Source organism: Anser brachyrhynchus (genome assembly GCF_964034855.1).
Source record: "Anser brachyrhynchus genome assembly, chromosome: 5".
In the NCBI taxonomy this organism is placed as follows: domain Eukaryota; kingdom Metazoa; phylum Chordata; class Aves; order Anseriformes; family Anatidae; genus Anser; species Anser brachyrhynchus.
The window spans coordinates 48,753,565-48,776,295 of NC_137699.1; the positions used below are offsets into that span (position 1 = coordinate 48,753,565).

The window sequence follows — 22,731 nt, forward strand, 5'->3', positions numbered from 1 at the left end:
TTATCTTGACTCATTACTCAGATTTAGTGAAGGTGTACTGAATAGGCCATTATTTTCTAGTATTTGGAGATGAACGGTTTATTCAGTTGTCCACTTCTGTGGAGGAAAAACTAACTTCCACTGCATCTAATTTTTTTATGCCAAGTATGTTTAAGATTTATGATAGTTGAAAATACTCTGGAGACAATAAATCAGTGACCTTTTGTCTTTTCAGAATTCGTACAGATGATGACTGCAAAGTGAAGAGACCTCCTTTACACCTTTTTTCCTCTAGAAGAATCAAATTGAATCTTTTACTTACCTCTTGCAAAAAAATGTTCATTTATTCATTCTGTTTCTGTATAGCAAAACTGAATGTCAAAATACCTTCTGTCCACAAACTGCATGTAATGGTTGGTGGTCCTGTCCCCAAAAGATCAAGTTAAACATCAGTTTTACAATATAAATAATTGTACTACCTTGAAAATAAAAAAAAAAAGGAAGCACTTAGTGAACTCAAAAGTTCCATTTGCTAATGACTATTACACTGTTTGGGCTGGCCAGTTTTTCATGCATGCAGCTTGACAATTGAGCACAGTCAGACATTTGTATAAAAAGGAAAAAAACAACCTAAAAGATCCACTCTTTTGTTCAATGGTGGATTCTAGATCAATTTGTAGTATAAATTGTCATAGCTGGTTTACTTTAAAATTGGTTTATACCTCAGGATGGTATGCAGCAAAAATGGTTGAAGGATGCAAAACTTAGAGAAAATGCCCTAAAGGTTGAATGGTTCTCCTGTACGTAGCAGTGTGCTCCAAAAAATACGATGATCTTAACTATGGATGGCATGTCTGTGTTAAAATATTGGTTTAACATTGTCTGCATTGCACTATAGTGAAACGGGTGTCGGGCTGTTACCGTTCACAAAATTTTTAAAAGAAACCTTCACCAAGGGAGCATCTTTGGACTCTCATATTTTTAAAACCTTCTGTACCATGACTTGGAGCTGGCGGAGTAGCCTGTGGACTTCAGCACAACTATCAACATTGCTGTTCAAGACATTACAATTTATGTCCATTCCAAGTTGTAAATGCTAGTCTTTTTTCCAATAAAAGACCATTAACTTAAAGGTGGTGTTAAATGCTTTGTAAAGCTAAAATATATATATAATTGAGATAATAAACCAAAAAAGCAGTAGGAGGGAAGCGTTTCTATGAATGACTTGCTGCTAAATTATAATGCACATGTATGCAATAAGTTATCCCCTATCTTTTCGAGATGGCAAGAACTGACCTCCTGTAACCCAAGACCTTTGCTATAAATAAATGAACTTGTGCTTGCCTTTCATATTACGACAATGTTAATTTAGTTGGTCTCAAAGTCGTGTAATGCTGACTCGTCAACTATCAGCAGAGAAGTAACACCTCATTTCACTAAAGTGGAGAGCTCTCAGCATGCATGTCGATACTGGGGGAACATGGATAGATTGCTATGTTTTTTTTGACAGGTTATAGAAACCAGTTGGAGCACTTAAACAGCATGGACTTCATAGATATCTATGATTCTCAAACATGCCAAAAATGCATTTCTCTACCCACAGAAAGAAATGGACATTTCTCTTACAATGTTTAAAATAACAAAAGCCTTTTTGGAAACTGGGGCTATTATGTCTTGACTATCTTCTCAAACACTTGCATGAATTTTATGGGGTGGAGAAGAGGACTAGGGTTAATTTAAAAAGTCTTGTTACTTCTGCTTTGCATGCACTAGCAATGCTTAGTCATTCCAGGTCTTTGAGTAAGTGTTCTCTGATCCTTCAGCTTCCCCATGAATGAGTAGCAAAGCAGCTGTGTTCACTCTTCTTTGTTTTGGAAGAATGTTTTTTTTAATAGCAGAGCCTCCATGTGGAAGGCTTTTATGCTTGGGAGGGAGGGACTACAGCTTTGTTACTTGACTGTAAGTCTGTTTCCAAATATAACTGGAGCTGCAAACCTTAATTGCTTAATTGCCTTTGGTTTTGGAGAGTATTGATACTATCTCTTGAGAGAGATGCAGGTCTCCATTCATCCTGTCTAACTGAGGTGCCTGTGTTAAGAACTTGGTTGCTTGAAACGCAGCCTCACTCGGTGGGGCTAAAGAGATGCCTCCAGAAGGCAATCGAGACTATCTGCCTTCAGTGATTTATTTTTTATTTTTTATTCTTGGTTGTTGCTGGGGGGAGCTCTGGGTGACTAGGTACCCGGACACCTTAACCAAGTGCCTGGAAGTTAGATGGGCTGAATCTAGGCAGTTGTTTAGATCTCTAGTTGTAAAGGCTTTTGCTATGGCTGCGTATGCTGTCATAACAAACCGGCTGCTGCGATGAGAATGCCTGACTGCCACTTGAAAGTAGAGCCTTGCATGGCAGCTGCAGACTGCTTCTTTGGCAGTGCCCGAGAGTGGCTGCCCTGAGTCTGTAGACCAGCTTTGAACGAGAATGTACTTGAGACAGGCAAGGTAGGAGCAAGGGTTGCTGCTCTGAACTAATTACTTCTGCCTGAGTGTGCAGAGATCTTGTCCAGTAGGTAAATGCTTCTTACCATCTATCTGTCATTCACTCACGGTTGGTAGGGTAGTTCATTTAAGAACAGCTGCTTTTAGCTTATTCAGTGTGCTCTGTGCTTGCTAGCAAAGAGACCTCATTCCTGCAAGAGGTTCTTGGCTTGATTAGAAATTGTCTGGCAGTGTGCAGTGTTGGTATGCCCTGTAACTGAATCTGCCTGGAGGTATCTAATTATTAACTGACTTCAGTACCACATCAACCTCGAGTAAATGTATCCTCTGTACAGGACTTTAGCTCTGTTCCTTTCCGCGTAGTGAGTATCTAGAGAAATGAAACAGTGTCATCAAGGACTTTTTTTTCTTTTTCTTTTTGTTTTGTGGGTGTGTGCGTGTGGCTTTGGCTTTTTCCAAATGTGAAAGTGTGGGCTGGATACACTTGGTGCATGGCTTAGAAACATGGGACTGGAAAGAACTTCCTGGGTCATCAGATCCAGTCCCCTGCTATTGCAGGCAACCGTGTCATATAATCCTTTTAATAAACTGATCAAGCTTAACCACCTGCTTGTAAGTGGCTTGTTTTCATGGAAGTTCTGTAACTCATGTTGCTCTCAACTGATGCAAGTAATATATGAAATATGAAGTTAATCAAAAGGTCCTCCAGCTTAGCTTCAGGTTTATCATTACACTTATTTAACTGACTTTCTCAACCATGTTTTTATTTGCACAACACTCAGGAAAGTGTTGAATATTTACACCCCCTTGTTATGAATAAGAGTTGGTGTGCTTGCTTATTTTTTTTAATGGAAAAGATGGATGTCTGGCTTGTTGAAACTTGTTAGATATGTTAATTGTCAAGGCAAGAAACAATTGAGTTGTATTTGATACATAAATTTAAGGCTAGATTATACATAACCATTTTTAAAATACATCAACTTGCAGTGTAGTTTTATATTTAATACTGAAATTGTACTGCTAAAGTTTAAACTGCTGTTAATCATATTCCTCTTCTGATCATAATGAAAAAATAAAGGGTAAGAAAATGCTTAACATAGATTATTCATTATCATGCTTATTTTATTAATAACTCAGGCACACACATCCTGAAGCGTCTCCAGGTATGGGGCATTTGTTTTGTTTGCTGGGGTGGGATGAAGGGGAGGAGGGGGGTTACTGATGTGATGGAAGACTCATTCCCCCCACACATTTGTCCCACTTCTGCAGCTTCAGAAACACTGATGCTGTCAAGAACTGATGAAGAAGTTAGCCTACACCTTATCAATGCATTAAATGTGTGGGTGCAGGTCTGACCTGTGGGTACTGCACAGTGCCACTGCTGACAGTCCCCGTGCCCTGCATGGCTCGGTGGGAGGGGGAGAGGCTGTACCTTGGTCCCTGTATGGCAGTAAGCATGTGAAGTGGATGCAGGACCCTGTTCCCAGGTGGCACCAAATTAAACTAAAAACAGTCTTGGGGTTTAGAACTAACAGTTGTACAGCTTGCTTTTTCCATACCCTGAAACTAACTAGACCACCTGCCTTACTGCAATCCAATTAGGGTGGGGGGTTTGGTTTTGTTTTTTAAGGTTCAGTGACTAACTGAAATTCGATGAAGTACTGTGGCAAGACCACGGTGTGTCTTCTAACCATAAACATCTAGTAGTCAAGTGAAGATAGGTGATAAAGGCTGGTGCCATGTATCTCCTGACTGACATTTAGGAGAGCAAACGATAAACATTTAAACAGAACAGGTGCACCCTTAAAATCAGTAAGACAAATGTGTGTGTTATTTGTGGATTTTTACACAACAGGATTGCAATTCCAATATATATTTATATATTTTAAAAATCCAAACACCAGACTTTGAACTAATTAAGTAGATAATGAATTGTGCATGGATTTGGAGCTCCAAAGAGTCCTGATGTTATTCGCTATAAAAAATTTGTATGAAAGCCCAAGCACTTAAAGGGTTGATGTTGTATGCTTCTAAGAACCCCTATCAGCAAGTTTCCCCTATCAAGAAAGCATTCAGAGGTTATCTGTAGTAGTTGATAATTGATTTAAAGTTTGATATTAATAAATCCAGCTCTGGATGAAGTGGCCAAATATCCCCTATATATGACAGAACTGCTGATTAGGTAGAGGCTAACAGAATTAATTTAATTAATTAATTTCTTAAAGCCCCAGGATGATTAAGCACAGCCGGTACCTAGTACTAAACAAGTGCCCGCGTTGCTCTCCTTCCTGCTGCTAACAGGCAGGACCAGCGCAGAGCCGGCCAGCCTGCCCTGCTCCCATCCCTGCAGCGCCGACCAGGAGCCTCTTCTCGCTTCCCCGAGCGCTGCTTTGCTCTGCAGAGGCAAGAACACACTTCAGAAAGCAGCGTGTCCCTTCCTGGCATAAAACTGTTCAAGCCCACCGGGAGACTTGCTGCATACTGCAGCAGGAGGTTAAATTTCACCCAGATCCCTGTGGGGACAGAAGCTGAGTGACACCAGCAATGTATAGTGATGTTAAAAAGAAAAAAAAAAAAGTCCCCCACTATCTCCCCCAGAGACTAATAAGGAGGTTGCAAGTTACTCTGTCCAGCATCACTAGAGGTGTTGGGCAAAGCTGGCTGTAGCTGGCAATGAGGACTGCAGCCTCGTACACAGGAATTTCTTGCTCTGGTCTTTCACAGAAACGTCATTGACTGTGAAATCTTGTACAAATCTCAGAAAAGTCACTTTCATCTCAGTTGCCTCAGATGTCAACATGTGGAGAAATACTGAAAGAATTACTCTCAGAACAGCCTTTTCCTGGCAATAATGTGTCTCTTAAGATAATTAATGGTTCAAGTACAATATGAAAACTGAGCTAGTCACCTAAAAATGAATCAAAATATGTTCTGAATAGTTTATTTTATTCCTACATCTCTAAATATGAAGTTTGAAAAAAAGATTCTTGAACAAATGTCCTATTTGCCCTACCAGTTGCAGCATTTAGAATGAACACAATATTCCAATAGGAACCAATTCAATCAACTGAGCAAGCCATAAAAAGACATGGGATATCATTCCCCTTTTTGCTAGGCTGCAGTGGGATTGGCAGTAGCGATGCTGACAGCACACCAGTGCCGTAGTTATTCCGATAAATCAGTATGGTGAAAAAAATGGATAGGCCAAGAGAAAAAAAGGAGCATACCTGAGCATGGGCCTGCTTTGTAGTCTCATCTCATGGAGTATTTGTTGCCCACAAATCTATAAATACTCGACTGTGAGCTCTCTGAGCATTACGTTTTTCTAGCAGTGGCAGTGCCACTCGGTTTGTCCACTTTTTGTAGTGTCCACCCCCAAAAAACAAACAAACAAACAAACAACAGACGAAAACTCCGCCACCACATGCTAGGCCTGTGTACTATGTTATACCTGAAAACACGGCCTGGAAAAGCCGGCTGTAAGCCTTTTGCAGTTCAGAACTTGCAAAATGTGCCCTGCTTATTCTGAGCTTTCTTTACAAACACATTGAAAGGAACAATTTCCTCCAGACATCCTGGTAGGAGACAAAACATAGCCAGGACTTCAGATGGCTTTTTACTGAATCTCTTTTATTAAGTAAAACACTATAAGAAAGAATATTTAGCTCCACAGGTATCTATGTGAGACATCAAAATTGTCAGGGATTTTGGCATAAAATGTTAGCAATATTTTCAAATAGCCTATTTGTTTCGTTAGCCGTTAATAGACCAAAAATTCCTTTATGTGACCACCAGGTGCCCTGACAATCAGAGTCACAGTGAGCATGATGCTGTCTACCCTACGCAGCTGAATTACAGACGAGTTAATTCCATCAGTACATCCAGTCAACAAGTAAAACATCTTTTCACCACCAATGAGGATGCCATGTTCTACAGCACAGCTAACGTAAGCATAGCTAAAATGTGAAAACTGCCTTTCCAATGTATTTTCTATCAAATTAACTTCTGGAAAGGAAGGTATACAACTTGTTCACTAGCTTAAGTTATTATTCTTTTGTATATTACACATTTGTACACTGAAAATACTATGACAAAAGAATGCTCTTAAGGCTGCAGAACTAAGCACTCAAAATTTAGAAAATACCCAATTAAGGTTATCTGTGAAATGCCAGCTTGGGCTGTTGCAGATGTGATTGCAAAAAATTAAGACACTGTCTTGGCTTATAGACTCTCATACTATGCTTCCCACAGGATTTTTGCATGCAGTTTATTAAATACTTCTTTTCAACTTTCTTTCTGAATGCATTATTCCATACTCAAGTCACTTCCCACTGCACAGCTCTTGTTCTGAGGACAGAATTAGTAGTTTCTTCATTTTTTCCGATGGCACTGAAGTAGCCGAGTGCTTCACAAATACCGCTTTCATTTTTATGACACATACTGCTTTCTTTTTTCATGGCTTTTCATGGCAAATGGTGAAGTAAGGACACCCTCCTTTAACAGCAAGAACCGAGGTACGGTCACTGAAGTCCAAGGTAGCATTCATTATCAGGGAGCCCAGTTAGAGACACTTAAATTTTTCAGAGCTACTATCTCAAGCTGTGCATGGCACAATTCCATCGATACCAGTGAGCTTCCTTCATGCCTGAAAATCTGTCTAAGCCTCTGGGTCAGGCAGTTGTCGAATGATGAACATAGAGGAAGCACCCACCCATACAGAGCTAAGTTCACAAGAAAACAGATCAGCTGCACAGAGTTTTTTTCACGGCACCACCCCGATTCATGCTCAGAGCAGCTCCCCTTGTGCCAGGAAAGAGGAAGGAGCTGAAATAAATTACAGGATTTCACGCTGAAACCACATTGTAAGGGGGTTGGAAGGGAAGTAGGCAAAGAAAAGTGGTACAGAAACTCAGTTCTGGCACTCCCTAACTCTGAGGCTTAGCTTTGCCCTTTCCCTGCTGTTTCAATCCTGTAATGTACTACTCGCTCACAGCACAGGAAACTCCGCCGTGCAGCATCCCGATGACACCCCCTGTGTCACCCCGAGCCTCATCCCGTAGGTTCAGCACAGGCCTGAGGTGGCCCAGCCCATGGCTTCTGTGGGCACTCGCTGACTGCAGAGCAAGGGTGGCTTCGGGGGCTGTCAGAGCTACTCGGGGCAGCAGGAGACTGGGTGTTGGTGGCCGTAGGCTCCTCCGCTCATCCACTGACACCCTGACCCCATACCAGCTCTCCTGTGCCTCTCCTGCCACCTCCCTCGTCTCAGATTTATTCTCTACCCTCATCAGGGCCAGCTTGTGCCTCTTTTGTTCATTTCCTTGTCCCATGGTCCTTGCCCCTTTTTCACCCTATCAGCCAAGCTATTTCTCAACCAGGGCCGCCAATGACACATCTTCTTCCAGATCTCTGTTCCCACAAGCAGCCACCAAAATTTTCATCCTAACCTGCTGGTTTCTCACCAAGTAACTTTCATCTCTGTGCTGCCTGAAATGGGGCAAGGACTCATGACAGAGTGTAGAAGAAAGTCCCCCCATGATCAGCTCAGCCCGGGTTGTAGACATTGACCTGAGCCCTGCTTAGCTTGCAGCAGCCGAGAGCTGTGGCTGCAAAACAAGACACAGAGCAATTTCCCCCAAGCTTCAGGCAGGGGGTACCTGGTCTGGGGGTATCTAGGCTGTTGAACGTCTCCATCTCTACGCCTTAGAGCCACAAGTTGCCTGTTCTGTAAAGAGCACCTAACTGAACTTAATTCTGCCAACAGATAGCTCTAGAGTAGGAGATCAGTTACTATTTACTAAACTGGTGCAGCAGTACACCCATGCAAAAACTAGAAGTAGGAAGCTCTCAGCTGCAGACGTATGCCTGCAGAAAAAGTCACATAATGTCTGATTGCACTATTAAATTATTATGGTAGTTTGAAGTTTTATGAAGCAATAGTTCTAATAATGCCATTTTAGTACTCTCTACTTAGACACATTAGACCTGCTTCAATACAGTAGGTAGTCACTATATGGGGAAAAATAACCTTCCTTCATCGATGTGGCAAAAAACTTCTTCATATAAAAGCTATTGCCATTAGTGAATACGTATAAATGAAAAAGTGAAATCTAATAATATATATAGCTAGGTAGATTACATTGCTTACTATGAAATAATGGAACATACTTCAGTGCTTCTACTTTTAACAGGATAGAGAAGAATTCAGATTCTTATTCATGATTAATATCCTTCATATGTAAATGACTTCAAACTGCCAGTCAAATGATGCTATTACTTTAAGGATGAAGTACCGAACTAATCTGTTTGCAGATTTTTTATTATCTATCTCACGTGTCCTAATTTCTCATGTAGCTTTAGTTCCTAGGATATTACCCAAAGGTTATAGAATCTACTTGTGTGGCATTGAAGGTATTTTTTAGTGATTTACAGACTTTTAAGATAGTCTAGACCAAATTCCAAATTAAATTAATTTGATCAGTTAAGACAACAATAACTGGAGCAGGCATTAATTGGTCATATTGGCTGAATTGCTGAGAAAATGGAACCACTTTTACAGGGCTATTGACTGAGTGCATAATGTTGACTGCTAGTTTTGCAGTAAAAACATTCTAACTCTATTGGATTGGTAAGTTTTTTTTGCCAGAACTAGGAACACAAAAGGATTTGATGTCCCACTACTCCCAAGTCACAGTCCCCTGAACACCTGATAAAGGCCTCTGCTCACCCTAAAGACCATCGGCACCTCTGTTTTTTGCAATGAAGTTTTCTAAGTTCTTGGACATGTTTGTAAGCTTTCCAAGACAAAAATACAGATTTTCTAATGAATTGAGTACACTTTGTTTTGAGTGAATGGTTTGCTGTTAAATATTTCAGTCTGGGACTTGACCCACTTTGCAGTTTATCACCTTACAGAAAATTTTATCCCAGTTTTATATTTCCAAATATGAAAATATCCATCACTCTTTTCAGTGAAAATCAGCAAAGGCCTCACCCTACAAACTTCTTCTGTTCCTGCACTACCAGCTTGGTGCCCATGAACCGTGGCAATTAAACAGGATTAGCTGTACAAGGCAGATTCATCATTAGCTCAGAATTTCTTTGATTCTGGAGATGTAGGTCAGACCAAATTTTACAAAATGAGGTTTGTGGTTTCATTTAATTTTTTATTATACCCTCTAATAAAAAAAAAAAAAAAAAAAAAAAAAAGTAAAATTGTTTAAAAGGAAAAAAGTGTTACTGGTATAAGTAAAGGCAGGAAAGCTGGACTGATGGACTCAGGGAGGCATAAAAGATGAGTTTGTTTGGCAAAGCACTCACACAGAAGAGCTCTTTAAGGGATGATGAGCGATTTCTGTGGTGCCAGCTCTGGGAGAAGCCCTGCAGAGAAGAGCGGCAAAGCAGAAGTGTTTGAAGGAAGATCTAAAATAGATTTTAAAAAAAAAAGGTGAAACATGCAAATGGCCTTGTGAATGCAACCCACTGCATATTACAGTGGCCCTGCCACAGAAACAAAACTGCCAAGACAAGTCTGTGTTAATCTCCCAGACTCTTTGCTTGGGTTAGAGGGGAAAGAACTGATGCAGAGAAGCAGCTTCAAGGAGTGCTCAGCAGGGACCTGTACAATGTGGACATCGGGAAAAGGCTATGAAGAGCTGACAGCACCGCTGCTAGGAAAGCTTTTTCCCTGTGCAAGTATTGCCCAGTGCCATGTCTGTTCCTGCTTGCCTGTGAGGTGAGCAGTTGAGGTCCATGCGGTCACTGTCACCAGACTGCTGCTGTGTTCAGTGATCGTGCCTTACATCCTGCCAGTCTCCAGGATGCAACTACTTCACTCTGGGGTGCTGAAAGACACCTGCATGGCAAGGGAAGTCAGTGCTCTGAGCCTGCCCTGCAGGCAGGGCCATGGTGGCCAAGCAGTCCTTTGTGATACAGGGACAGGTGACAGCTTCTCTCCATCCCCACACAGCTACCCACCTTGTGCAGAGTAAACAGTACCTGATGCAGAGAAACAGACATGGGCATGTACTCTCCCTGGAGAGGGGAAATCCATATCCCAAATCTTTGTGCCAGTGACGCTGGGTTCACAGTAGTGAAGTTGACAGTGGACCTAAGGATGGTGCACTGGCCCACACACCCTGCCATTAGGCAACTGACTGCCCACATACTCCCATCGGTGGCTTTGCCCCTGTTAGAATTTTTGTTCCTGTTTCGTTCAGTGCCGAGTGTAGCAGTTTCATGGTGGCTCATAGCCTTATGCTGTGGGTGTATTCCTGGTCAGGAGGAGATGGTAGAGTCCATTCTCTTATTTCCTGCAAATTTATGTATGGAGAAATGAGGACTTTTTCGACTGAGCCTGGTAGGCTCAGTCCAAGGATGTCTGCTGAATCAACACTTGGGACCATACTGCTGAGATCCTGGGGGGCAGGGGCTACGCTGGTTGTAAATGTTGACACCAAGGAGATTACAGGCACATCCAAGAACTCAGAAACCTTCACTGTAAAAAACAGAGATGCCCATACTCTCCAGGTAGCAGCTGAAGAGGGGTTTAGGGCTTTAATACTTACCTGGAACAACAGTGAAGGTTCAAAATACAGCAGAATATTTTCTAGCTCCTCTCTTCAGCCTGTAGCCGTAATTCTTTATTTCATCACACCCGTTTTGAAACCAGTAAAAGACTACGGAGAGGGTATAACAGGCCCCAAATTAATACTAAGTAGCGAAATCAAATGCGAACACTTTCCTCATTTTAAGTAGTTTAGCAAATGGTCTAGAAAATAGAGCATGGTACAGAGCCATTCAACATGAGCTCGTTGATTCTGATGCAACCTGCAAGAAGTTAACAAAAAATTAGTGCCGGGAAATGCCCATTTGGCAGCCTGCAGAGGAGCCTTGTTTATACCTTCATCCCACATAAGTACTTGTGGCTGCTCATTTCCATTCACAGACCCTTCTGTCACGGCGTCACTACTCAGCCTCCTGACCTGGTCCTCCAGCTGCTCAGTAGATGTCCTCACTTGCAGTAGGCTGAGGGCACTGAAGCTTGAACCCCTTCCTCTGAGAACAGCCTGTACATGGAGGCTGAGGCCCAGCATGTCTCCATGTTGCAGTAGTGACACATATCCTCCCTCCTGTCCCCAGAGGTCCTTTGTGGGGACACCATGGTGCCCATGTCCCCACCTGGCTGTGAGGCCCTGGGTTGGGCACCTGGGCGCTCTCTGCCTTCCCTGGCAGCCTGTGCCATGCATTTTGCTGCTTCAGCCAGCACCAGTGCCTGACGGACCAGGCCTAAACCGGCTTGGAGAGGCCCACACAATGCTTCAGACGCTGGGGACTGCATCCTTCAAGCCTTCCCCAGCTTCTCGGCACAGCAGTGAAAAGGGATTTGTGGTATTGTTGGTATTACTATAGAAGAGAGCAGGCCAGTGTAAGCTTGAGCTCCCCGTTTGTTGCTTTTATTGCCCTCCATGAGGACTGCAGCTGCGGGGCTGGGGCTGGCAGCCCAGCCAAACCTTCCCATGCCTACCAGAGTGGACCAGCTGTCAGGCCAGGTCGTGTCAACCAGCCTGGAGCCAACCCCAGACCAGCACTTATGGCTTATTTTTATGGCCTAGGGAAGTGTAACGCTGATGTTGGCAGGCTGGAAGGGCTGGAGAGAGCTGGTCCCAGCTTGGCAGCTCCTGTCGTTGCTGCCCTGCATGCAAACATGTGGGTTGAAATGTCTTAGAGATGGATGTGGGCCATCCACAGCAATCAACATTAAGCATTTGTATCCCAAGACACCAAAGCTTTAGGCAAATTCAAATTTAAACTTTGTAAGTTGTAAGTTGTTTTTCTTTTAAATGAAACACCTCTGTTCCCCTCCTCACATCCCAACACAGCACTTTTGAAATTCAGATGCAGATAGAAATTTCATACCTTTAGATCTCCTGCCCTCCAACTCATTACAGCATGACATGTATGCTGTCCATTTTTTTTTTTTTTTCCTTTCTGGATCAATATGAACATCTTTAATGCTTTTATGATTCTCTTCTATAAGTATCATTAGGAAAAAATACTAGGAAAGAAGTTAAGCCAAAGGTCAATGCCAGCAGAAGAACCAACAGGTAGGAATAGGCCCAGGATAAACTTACATTAGAAATTAAAGATTTCCTGGCATTGGACAAGTGTAGGTATGGAACCACCTTTCTGTAAGTAGCCACGGAAGAAGCGTTGGCTAATTTTTGCTCAAGTCTTAAGGAGAAGAATAGATGGTGGTATTGCCTAAATATCACAACAGTTGACCCCAAGCCTATCTGTTGTCTTCATAATGGTGCTTACAGTGGAGTTACATAGCCAGGACTGTATATTACAGTGTTTTTCAGGAGTCTTAGGGCAAAAATTGGTGGCTTCCCACTGTTCAGTTAATCTCCCTGACCTGTACAGCTCCTTTCCTGAGGGAAAGTCTCCCTCATTTTTTTTGGTTTCCATTGTGCTGTAGTTTTTTACTATTCCTTAGCAATAACAGGTCCCGCTCATTGTGCTCACAGCAAACTAATCAGAAGAGGAGCTTTTAAACAAAGCCGCTGAATTCTGGATATCTTGTGCAGCTCCATTGGTTTTTTCCTGTTAAAAACCTCCAAGTGCTTTGCAATGATGTTATTAGTAGACTGCCTGCCTACATAAGAGCAACATTACCACATTATTTCCATATGTCTGAATTATCATCTCAGCTTCTGTCTTCTTTTTACCTTTTTTCAGATAACTACCAAAGTTTCTTAAGTGTGTACTCAGGTCAGTGGGCTCAAGAGCTAATGGTCAAGGAGGAGGACGTATTGGGAAGTAAGAAGAAGGGCTTAATAGGGATTTATTAGCCTCTTTTTGGTGAGGCTCAAGCCTGGTCTGAGGCAATAGTGACAGGTAAGTCATTACCATATGCCAAACATTTAATTTTTTACTGCAACAAATTTGATAGTGACAGTTGACTTCCCAGAAGGCAAGTGGCCTCTTATGAACATTGTCTTCACTGTCAGCCTTGTTGGATATCTTGAAGGAAAAGCTGAGAACTAATTGGAAGCTGGATACTGAAGGGCTCATACATAAGGATGAGCTCTGGGCCACGGATATGTGGGGTAAGGAAACCTGGTGTTACTACTTCCAAGCTATATTTGTGGCTGGGTAATTAGAAGATTTCAATCTTCAGGGGTGCAAAAACTCTGTTATCCACCCAGCCATTCTCTGTGAATTATTCACAACTCGTTTAAAAAGATAAGGGAATGAAATATAAGATGTATGCACATAAATCATAGCAAGATCTTGCCAGTACCTGCTATGGTCAAGAATGAAAAACAGTCTCCATTATAATCTCTTTTTCTCACGCGTTCCTAACTTAGAAAATAAAATAAAAATAGAAACAACAACTTTGAAGCAAATATATTTGATTTGGTTGCTCCCCAAGGATAATATTTGGGGGAATTTTTATATTTAGGAAAAGACTGTCATTTTTTGCCTTCACCCAGAAGTGGTGTTTTTTTTTTTTTTTTTTCCCTTTAGAAAGAAAACAAACAAAGAAATTAAATGCAAACTGGTCAAGTCAACAAATGCCAGGATATGCAAAAGGGAAGTTTCTAATGGCCTTATTGTCTGACACTGCATTTTGTATTTCTTTCTGTTAGGTTTAATATGAAGTTAAATAAAATAATATCTGCAATTTAACTCATACCTTGCAGACTATCCAGGAGGTGAGGTTTTCAAAGTCAACAATAACTCAGTTGAAAAGAGGAAAGGAACTGCAGAGTGACAGGTATTTTTGAATAATCTGGCCTCTTTCTTAGATAGCCGAGGCTTACCTCAGTGAATAGAGGAAGTATCACTCTTCCAACAGCTTGCCCCTCAGAATAAAGTTGCTGTGGTGGTCTTGCTGCATCTTGAGCTTTAAAAATTTCCTACATTGCAGCATTTTGAAGTTGTGTACGTTTTCTCATTATGATTAGGTAATATGCAGTGCTATGCTGAGAAAAAAAAAAGGTGAGAATTGTGCACTCAGAGAATAAAATGATCCATTAAAACAATACATGTATTACTGTGAATTTCAGTGAATATTTAATATAACAAGAATGTCACTTTGAGTTACAATTGACATACGCAAGCAATCCCATTGACTGTAATTGAGGGCAAAATTTGCTTCTTCTCTTTCCCTTAACAAATTGTTCATTAAATGGTTGTGAGTTCTCTACTGAACCATGTGGCACTTGAAAAGACCAGTATCTTCATTGCTCATTTATGATTTCTGCTGAAAGTCTCCATTAGAGTTGCCATTTTGCCTTACGTTAGCAAATGTACTAATGGAATTACCCTCTTCTGGGCCATTTTTTACTTTGCAACAACAGTTTCCATGTTTTGTTTTAATTTTATTTCTGCCCCTTCTAGACGGTTTTCTAATGAGTTTCTCTGTGTGAGGTCAAGGGCTTAGGTGTCTGGGTGCTGCAGGAGATGCAGTGTTATTCTGTAAATCCAGTGCTCACCTGGAGTTAGAGGATGCAAGGTCACAGACCAAATGAATTGAGCAAACTTACAGGTGTAGTAATCTCCTCACATTGAAATGCATAGAGCATATTGTTCCTGTTGAGAAACTAATTAATTAAAGTAAGTAAAACAATTAGAAATGGGCGCAGTAAGTGGAGTCATAACATCATAGAAGGATCAGGCTCAGGGATTTGGCTCAGGTCCTATATTTCACAGAGCAGTGTGTATAGTTTAACAAATTCCAAGTTGCCAGCAGCATTCATAGACAACGAGACTGGGGGCTTTTAATGGCTCTATGTATTTTACAATATGAAAATACTGCGAAATCAGTGTACATGTTTTGATCACCATGGCACTGATGGTGATAGTTATATTGATGCCTTGAGAGTGTGCAGCTTTCTTTCGCTGGTGAAATAGTAAGGGTTTTCACCAGTGTTTGGACTAACTCTTACAGATGCTGTATTCCCTTAACCATAAGTTATGTTAACAGGTGATGTGGACACTGAGTACTTGTAACTGCATTGATGGAGTTGATATTACGAGATGCTCAGTGAGCCTATGAGATGCTGAGAGATTTCTACTGGAGTCAGCGAGAGGCAGAGTGTCAGCTTCTGGCTGGCTTGAGCCATTGCAGAGCACAAATTAGGACTTATCTGCACTTCTCCTGAAAACGCCTGCTCTTTTGTGCTGGCTAGTTGTTGTTGTTCTTTATTATTGCTTGTAACAAAGTAACACATTAATCAAAGAGAGTGTTTTTATAATCATATCAGAGTAGTGATTTAGTATGACATCTTATTTTTTGGATGGGGCGGGGGGGGGGGAAGGATTTTAAAAACCTTTAGTCATCTGGAATGAAAACATAGTAAGTGGTGCAGTCCCTGCACCCATTTAAAGGCTGAAATATGCCATGTCATATATAACTGTTGGACAGTTTATTTATTTGGAATGAACTATAGAGGAATTGCTCCCATTAGAGTGATGTTTGTCCAGAACACCTTTTTTTTTTGGACTTGAGAAGAAAATAGAGTGTTTTCCTTGCTGCTCGTTTCTGGACCTTTCTTCCTCTCCTCACATTTTCCTGATCTGCTGGCTTCATTTCATGGCTACCACAAGCCATGCGATTTAAGGAAAGACCTACAGATTGGACTGCTGTATATTTTACTACACACCTATACTCAAACAAAATGAAAGGCAGTGTCTGGGGATAGATGGAGCCTGCTGACTCTTGATAAGACCCGATGGAGGACTTTGTGAAGGCCTGGAAACCTGTCTAGGCTGAGGGTGGGAATAGGAGGACGCATACATTTTTCGTCCATTCTTTAGTCACATGGAAAACATCAGGGTCTGAGCTTTGTCTGTATCTGATAGTCTTCTTCTGGATATGTTCCTTGTGTGCTAGATGACAGAAGAAGTCTGCATGTTGCTGAAACTCAAGACAATTCTTTAAGAAGTTGAGAGTCTATGGAGATGCTGCCCTGCTGGCAGCAAGTCCAGTACTGTGCACACAGACCCGGTTCTCGGTGCCTCTTCCAAATTCCTCCTTCTTGTAGCTTCTGCTGCTGCTTTCCTGGCACATTGCTCTGTGAGTTGCAGCTGCAGTGGAGGTCCTTGCTCGGTTTCTCAGTGTGGATTGCAGATGTCCAAAGCTGTGGCAAGAGCAGTCCCAGAAGTTTCCTGGGGAGTGCACAGACTCAGCGGCTGCTAGCATCTGTCAGGAGAGGGGCTGGGCCTAGGAGGTGTCCAAAGGTTTTCACCCTTTAGGACCTGCTTGGTCCCGTGAAAGTCATAGCAGAGTTCAGATGTAATTTCATTTTCTTCACATAAAGCTTACTTAAATTTGAAACTTAGACCTAGCTCTATCTTTGTCTGCCATACAGAATATGGGGTGAACATAGCACGCTCCCTAAAATGCCAGATGCATTTCTGAAGGGTTACAAAGACCCATGAGATGTGTAAATAATAACTGTAAACCTCCTGAGACTTGGTAATATTTTAACCAGTAGTCCTTCTTCAGGCTAAAGAAAAATCCTGTCTCACCCTGCGACTGCACACATAGCACTGGTGTGATTCATCATGCTTCCCTTCGTTCTCAGAAGCTGCCTTCACAGCCGTTTGGTCTTCATATGTTCTTTCAGAGAACTGAATTGGGCATCTTTTCAGAATTACAGAGCAAAATGTTCACACCATAATCACAAGATGGAAGAAGCTGGTTTTTTTTTTTTTTTCAGGCACTTGGGCATATTCATTTTTTCTCTACAATGTATTTTCCAGCCTCAGTGGTGGATATGATACTCAAAAAAGAGTTAATGGCTTATCTGCAGTTGCTAGGTAATGCTGTCTTGTCATTGGGACCACTTTCTAGTTAGTGACAGCCTTTCTGATGATGTAATGCTTAAATAGTAATTGTGGAGTGCATTAAATTACCTTTTTATTTTTCTTGCTTCCTTTAGAAAGCTAGGAAATGAAACATAAAAGCCTGCAGCATTGTGATATTATGGCTGCATGGATAAATCAACCAAATGCCAGAAAATACAGAAGCTGAACATTAGTCTAAGGAGACATCTTCAGCTCTGAGAGAGTGAGCTCTCTGGATAATGTATTTTAATACAGCTTTTGGTAGAAAGTGCAGTTGCTTCATAGTTCTTCAAGCAATGTAGATTGAAATGACTGGTTCAAGTGATGGGTCACTATAATAATAAACATGGAAAATTCAAATGGGCTTTATAGCAGTTAGTAATTCCTTTGCTCGCTTTCATTTTATTTTTCACATTTTTGTTTAATTCAGCAGCCAGAGCCACTCTCATAAAACAACAAGCACTGTTTGAATTTAAATTACTTTTGGACTCAGACCAAACTGCTCAAAACCACATGTGGACTGAGGTGCAGCCAAAACTCATGCAGTCAGGTCAGCTCCAGAGGTGCATTCTTTGGATATCAGATTTGAAGTAATTGCTAATTTGTTCCTAGGTAACAGGAAAACACATTAAAGTGAATAAAACTATTAAACAAACATTTCCTTCTAATTTCTGTTCATCTCATTCAGCCAAGTGTTCCAGTCCAGATCCCTCCTTTCCTAGCCCGAGAAGTACTGAAGGAGGGATCTGATGCTCACTGGGGTCTTGCACCCTTAAAATCCTCAGAGCTGGAGAGATCCATTGACCCCGGCTGTGGGGCACCCCCCCAGTGCTTGCTCCTTCAGCCTCCTGTGACCCTCTCCTTCAAACCCACTGCCTGTTCCCAGCTGTGTATGGAGCAAGCCTGCTTTGCTGATGTCTTTCCTAAGGTTACACACCCCCAAACAAAGCTGCTTTAAAGAGAGCCTCCACCATCATCTCAGACCATGAAATAGCATTGGGAGTCTAGGACTTGGGGCAATGACAAAGTGTCTGGCTATCTTTTCATGCAAGCAAGGCAAATCCACTTGTGGATGCCATCCCTGAGGCAGGATCCTACCTAGATTAGAAAGTAATCACGTACGGGAGAAGTAGATACTCGTATGGCTGACACCATGCAAATGGGCAAATGGAGAGAGAAGGTTACTGGTAAACACCAGGCTCCCTTTTTTTTGTGTGTGTGTCTTTGTGTGATCATTTAGGAACCCTTTGGTGACCAAACAACACTGTACTCTCACTCAAACATGTACAGGTGTGCTGATACCAGCAGATTCTCCTGGATGTTGCTGAGATTAGCTGTCTTAACCAACAACATCAGCAACCCAGCATCTTTGTGCTTCCCATTTGTCAAACCAAAAGGTCCTATTCTAGGCTCTCCCTTATGTATACTCCTACATTGCCATGCTCAGTGGACACATGCAAGGAGACTTTTTGCTTTCTGAGATGTGTGTGGGATTCAGTTTCAGGGTAGAACCAGAAGTCTGCAGGCTTCAATATCCATCTTTTTCATGCCACTGAGAAAACTAGCAAGGATGATATATGCAGGCTGAAAGGAAAAGGGAAATAATTGTATCCTTATGGGAGCCCTTCTTTGCATTTTGGGACATGCAGTCATAATAATGGTGGACACTCTGCAGAAAATAATACATGAGATGAGAACATTCTTGTATTCAGGTTCTATTCAGGTTCAGCACAAATATTATTTACCAGAACTGCAATGTACAGAGACTGTTGTAAGGGCAAATCTCACGCAACAGACCATTCAAATGCTTGTGGTAAGTACGGTGGATGCTGCTATGAAAAAGCAATAGCAGAAATATAAATGACTCCAGATTGTGAACCACTTTAGACAGATAGAGTTTATTATCCTAAAATAAGTTTTAACCTGTATGTAGGTAGTTATAGCAGAATAAGGACGGTGAAGTACTACCATAGCTGTGGATGGCATTACCAGTTACATTTGATTCCCTTTGATTAGATAGGTTTCATCCTACTCACTCATTTGTCTCATCTCAAAAAACAATCCCCTTACGCCGACACCTGACATGCAATGCATCACCCTGGCTGAGAGAGAGAACAGTGTTTTAAAGTTGTCCCATTTTGCACTTCTGTTTTTCCTGAGACAGAGCAGATGGCAGGGACATGCCCGTTACACCACTGAGCAACAACCCAAGGTGTCACATCCATCCCAGAGGGCTGCCAGAGTCTGGTCTACTGCTCATTTCTTCATGTCTGGACTCATCATCAACAGTGGTGCCTTGTTTAATGTATGGGAAGCATCTGAGGCAGTTAAAAAAACATTAAATGCATTAAGGAAAGAAGGTTTAGCTCCACAGATCAAGGCTTGCAGAGATCATCCCAGGACCACTCATTGTCATCCATATAAGTAACAAATTCCCAACAATTCTGATGTAGAGCAGTAAGAGATCACACTGCATTACTAATGAAACCGAACTATCACTTTGCTACTCTTTTAAAACACTTTTCCTTCTATGGATCAGTGCTCTCCACAAACATCAGTTACACCAGCACACACTTATAACCGCATTGACTGAGCTCCCTGCCTGCTATACCAGCAATCTTTGTTGCCCCTACCTTACAGAGAAAGGACAGAGCATACAAACAGGCTGCCTGCCTTCATCCAACTATAAATCTTGGCACAAAGTGTGGCCCTGAATAATTAACCTGACTTGCGATGCACCATGAAATTAAATCCAATGGTTAACATCTAGTCTTATGGTCCAATCACAAATAACTACAGTGACCTGGATACCACCTGCAGTGCTCCTGGCAGCACTGTTCTCAGGGCCCTGTGTGCAGCTCTTGTGTCTAGGTGTCTCTTCTTCAGCTTCCTTTGGCTTGGGAGAGGCAGAACTTTGTCCTTATTCCTTGACTTCATTGGAGTAGGATTGGCCTTTGCTTCAGTTAGCACAAAAAGTACATAGATCAAAACAAAATAGTGGCATAAACAGATGTATTTCCCAGCCTATGTTTCCTAAGAGTTATCTGAGCTTAGGTCAGTGTCTGTTCAAGGTCTTTCAAGCCACTTTGTGGCTTCTACACAGATCCACAAATCTTACCCTTTCTTGCAATCATTTCCTTTGATCATGGCTTATTCTGGAAGTGAAAAGGTCTTGGCTAATACAAAAGCCTTCCCCAAAGATTCTTTTTCTCCGTACTCACCGTTTGCCAGGCTAATAATGACTTCCAGCACCCACATCTGCCTTATGTGTCCAGCTGTTGGCAGTTTCTCATTTCTGCCGTGGCCACCACACATGCTCCACCTCACCTCCTGGCCAGCCCCAAAGAGCCCCACCACGACACCATGGCACCACGACACCATGACACCGTGGCACTGTGACACCATGACACAATGACAGCATGGCACCATGGCACAATAACATAATGGCACCATGACACCATGGCACCATCACACCATGGCACCATGACACCATAACACAATGGCACCATGGCACCACGGCACCATGGCACCATGACACCATAACACAATGGCACCATGGCACCACGGCACCATGGCACCATGACACCACGGCACCATGACTGGTGGTATCCATCTGATGTGGGAGACGATGGCAGGCAGGTTCTGCTGGGTCTTGCCTCCCTTAACAATTGCTGGGCATAGCCCAGTTGCATCCTCCAGGTCTGATTCTAGGTTGGGTGACAAGTGTTTTGCCCTCCTCCCAGTTCAGCAATAGTTTCCTTCATCAAAATCCTCATACAGTAGCTGCGTCTGCATGCTCACGACTGGGCTCGTGACAGGTTATTTCTATTCCGTACATGTACCAGGACATTCTCATCCACTGGCTGCAAAGGTTTGTTTCTGCCTCTCCCCTCCTCACAAAAACTGTAATTTGGGAAGCAGATTTCATTTTGCTGACTCTGTCCGACTGTTTATTATACCGGATTTCTAAGGCACTTATGCTTGGCTCGGTGATTCCTCAGAAAGGGAATGGTGCCTATTGTAGTTAACCCTGTAAAATGTCTAATGAATAATTAAATAGCATGTTGTCTGTAATTCAGCTTTGTTGGTTTGGTCAGTCAATTGCTGGTTGCTGCTCCTATCAGACAAAAACCTTGCCGTGAAGCTTGTTTAAAATTCAGCATTTGCTAATTAGCATTGTTCCGAATGTAATTCTAAGTGTCACTTCTTCAGGCAATTCAAGAGAGCAATGTAGAACTTCAGTGTCTCTATGGAGACCATCTATAATTTAAAAGACAGAAACAACAGTTTAATGCCTTGTAATACTTTAAAAATCACCAGTAGCTCTTTCCAAAATACTCCCAAAATACAAATAGAGAAAGGACTAAGGACTGTGCCCCACTAGTATATGAAGCCAATTTGTCGAAGATCACCAAATAGTGACAGAGATGATTCACAGAAACTAGTTGAGGGCTAAGTTAAAGCACCAGGATTAGTCTCAGGGGTTTAAATTAAATACTGAATAAATATTTAAAATGCAAAAGATCAAATCGTTAGGCACATGTGCCAGCTGTAGGAAGGCAAAAGCATTTTGTTGGATTTATGCACAGAAAGACCGAGAAATGAATTCAGCAGCCCTGCTAACCATCTGGCTCACAGGACCGTAAGCCATGACTGATCTTGATTTCCAGGGCAGACGAGAAGAGGGTTTGATCACCCACACCGGGCATCGTGCCTCCAGCAATGCCTGATGATGCTTCAGAGAAAAACAACATTGGGCATGACAGAAAGACAGGGTCTCCTGTAAATAACCAACAACCACACAGGCGAGCTCTGATGAATGAGTAACGTGAGATGCATGCACAAAGCTGCACCTCCTTCTGCACACAAGTATTATGGCTGATCAAAACAGCGATCAGGAGCTGGTCGGGGAGAGGAGAGCAGGGGATGGAGATACGTACAGCTCCTGCTTCTCTCTGTGCTTGCAGACAGCACACTGATGCCTTGCAAGCTCTAACACTGTAGGCAGAGCAGAGGGAAGGGCTGTGTGTGTTGCAGGAAAAACATGCAGAGAGCAAAAGCCATGCCAAAGCCTGGTGCACGAGGCAGCAGGTGGTGGTGGCACCACCCCGGGCATGGAGAGCGGCTTCAACCTCGGGGCAAGGGGCAGCAGAGAGGGCAGGGGGAGGGGAAAAGGTTGGGCAGAGATGCCAAGGGGTGCATGAATTTGTCTGGAAGGGTGGGAAAAGTAAACTGGGAAAGGAGGAAGAGACAGGTTAGAGACTGGGCGGGGCTGGGGGGTGAGGATAGCCCATCTCAGAGACGGGTTGGAGGCACCAGGTACCAGCAGGTCAGCCCCCTATGGATGGGGAAAATGCAGCATCCCACAAGGTCCAGCACAGTGGCAGGCAGGCTTTGGGC

General features: G+C 42.5%; 1 protein-coding gene and 1 long non-coding RNA gene across 2 annotated transcripts in view; one reads left to right on the plus strand and one right to left on the minus strand.

The window, feature by feature from the left end:
• CALM1 (calmodulin 1) overlaps positions 1-3,574 on the plus strand; it is an 11,459-nt gene extending 7,885 nt beyond the window's left edge. Inside the window, exon 6 of the mRNA XM_080596249.1 lies at positions 215-3,574. Within this exon, the coding sequence (XP_080452375.1) occupies positions 215-243 (29 nt within the window). The 3' untranslated portion in view covers positions 244-3,574. The remainder of the gene's footprint in view (positions 1-214) is intronic.
• LOC308196752 overlaps positions 1,142-22,731 on the minus strand; it is a 36,680-nt gene continuing 15,090 nt past the window's right edge. Inside the window, exon 2 of the long non-coding RNA XR_013952379.1 lies at positions 1,142-21,591. This is a non-coding gene — a long non-coding RNA (uncharacterized lncRNA). The remainder of the gene's footprint in view (positions 21,592-22,731) is intronic.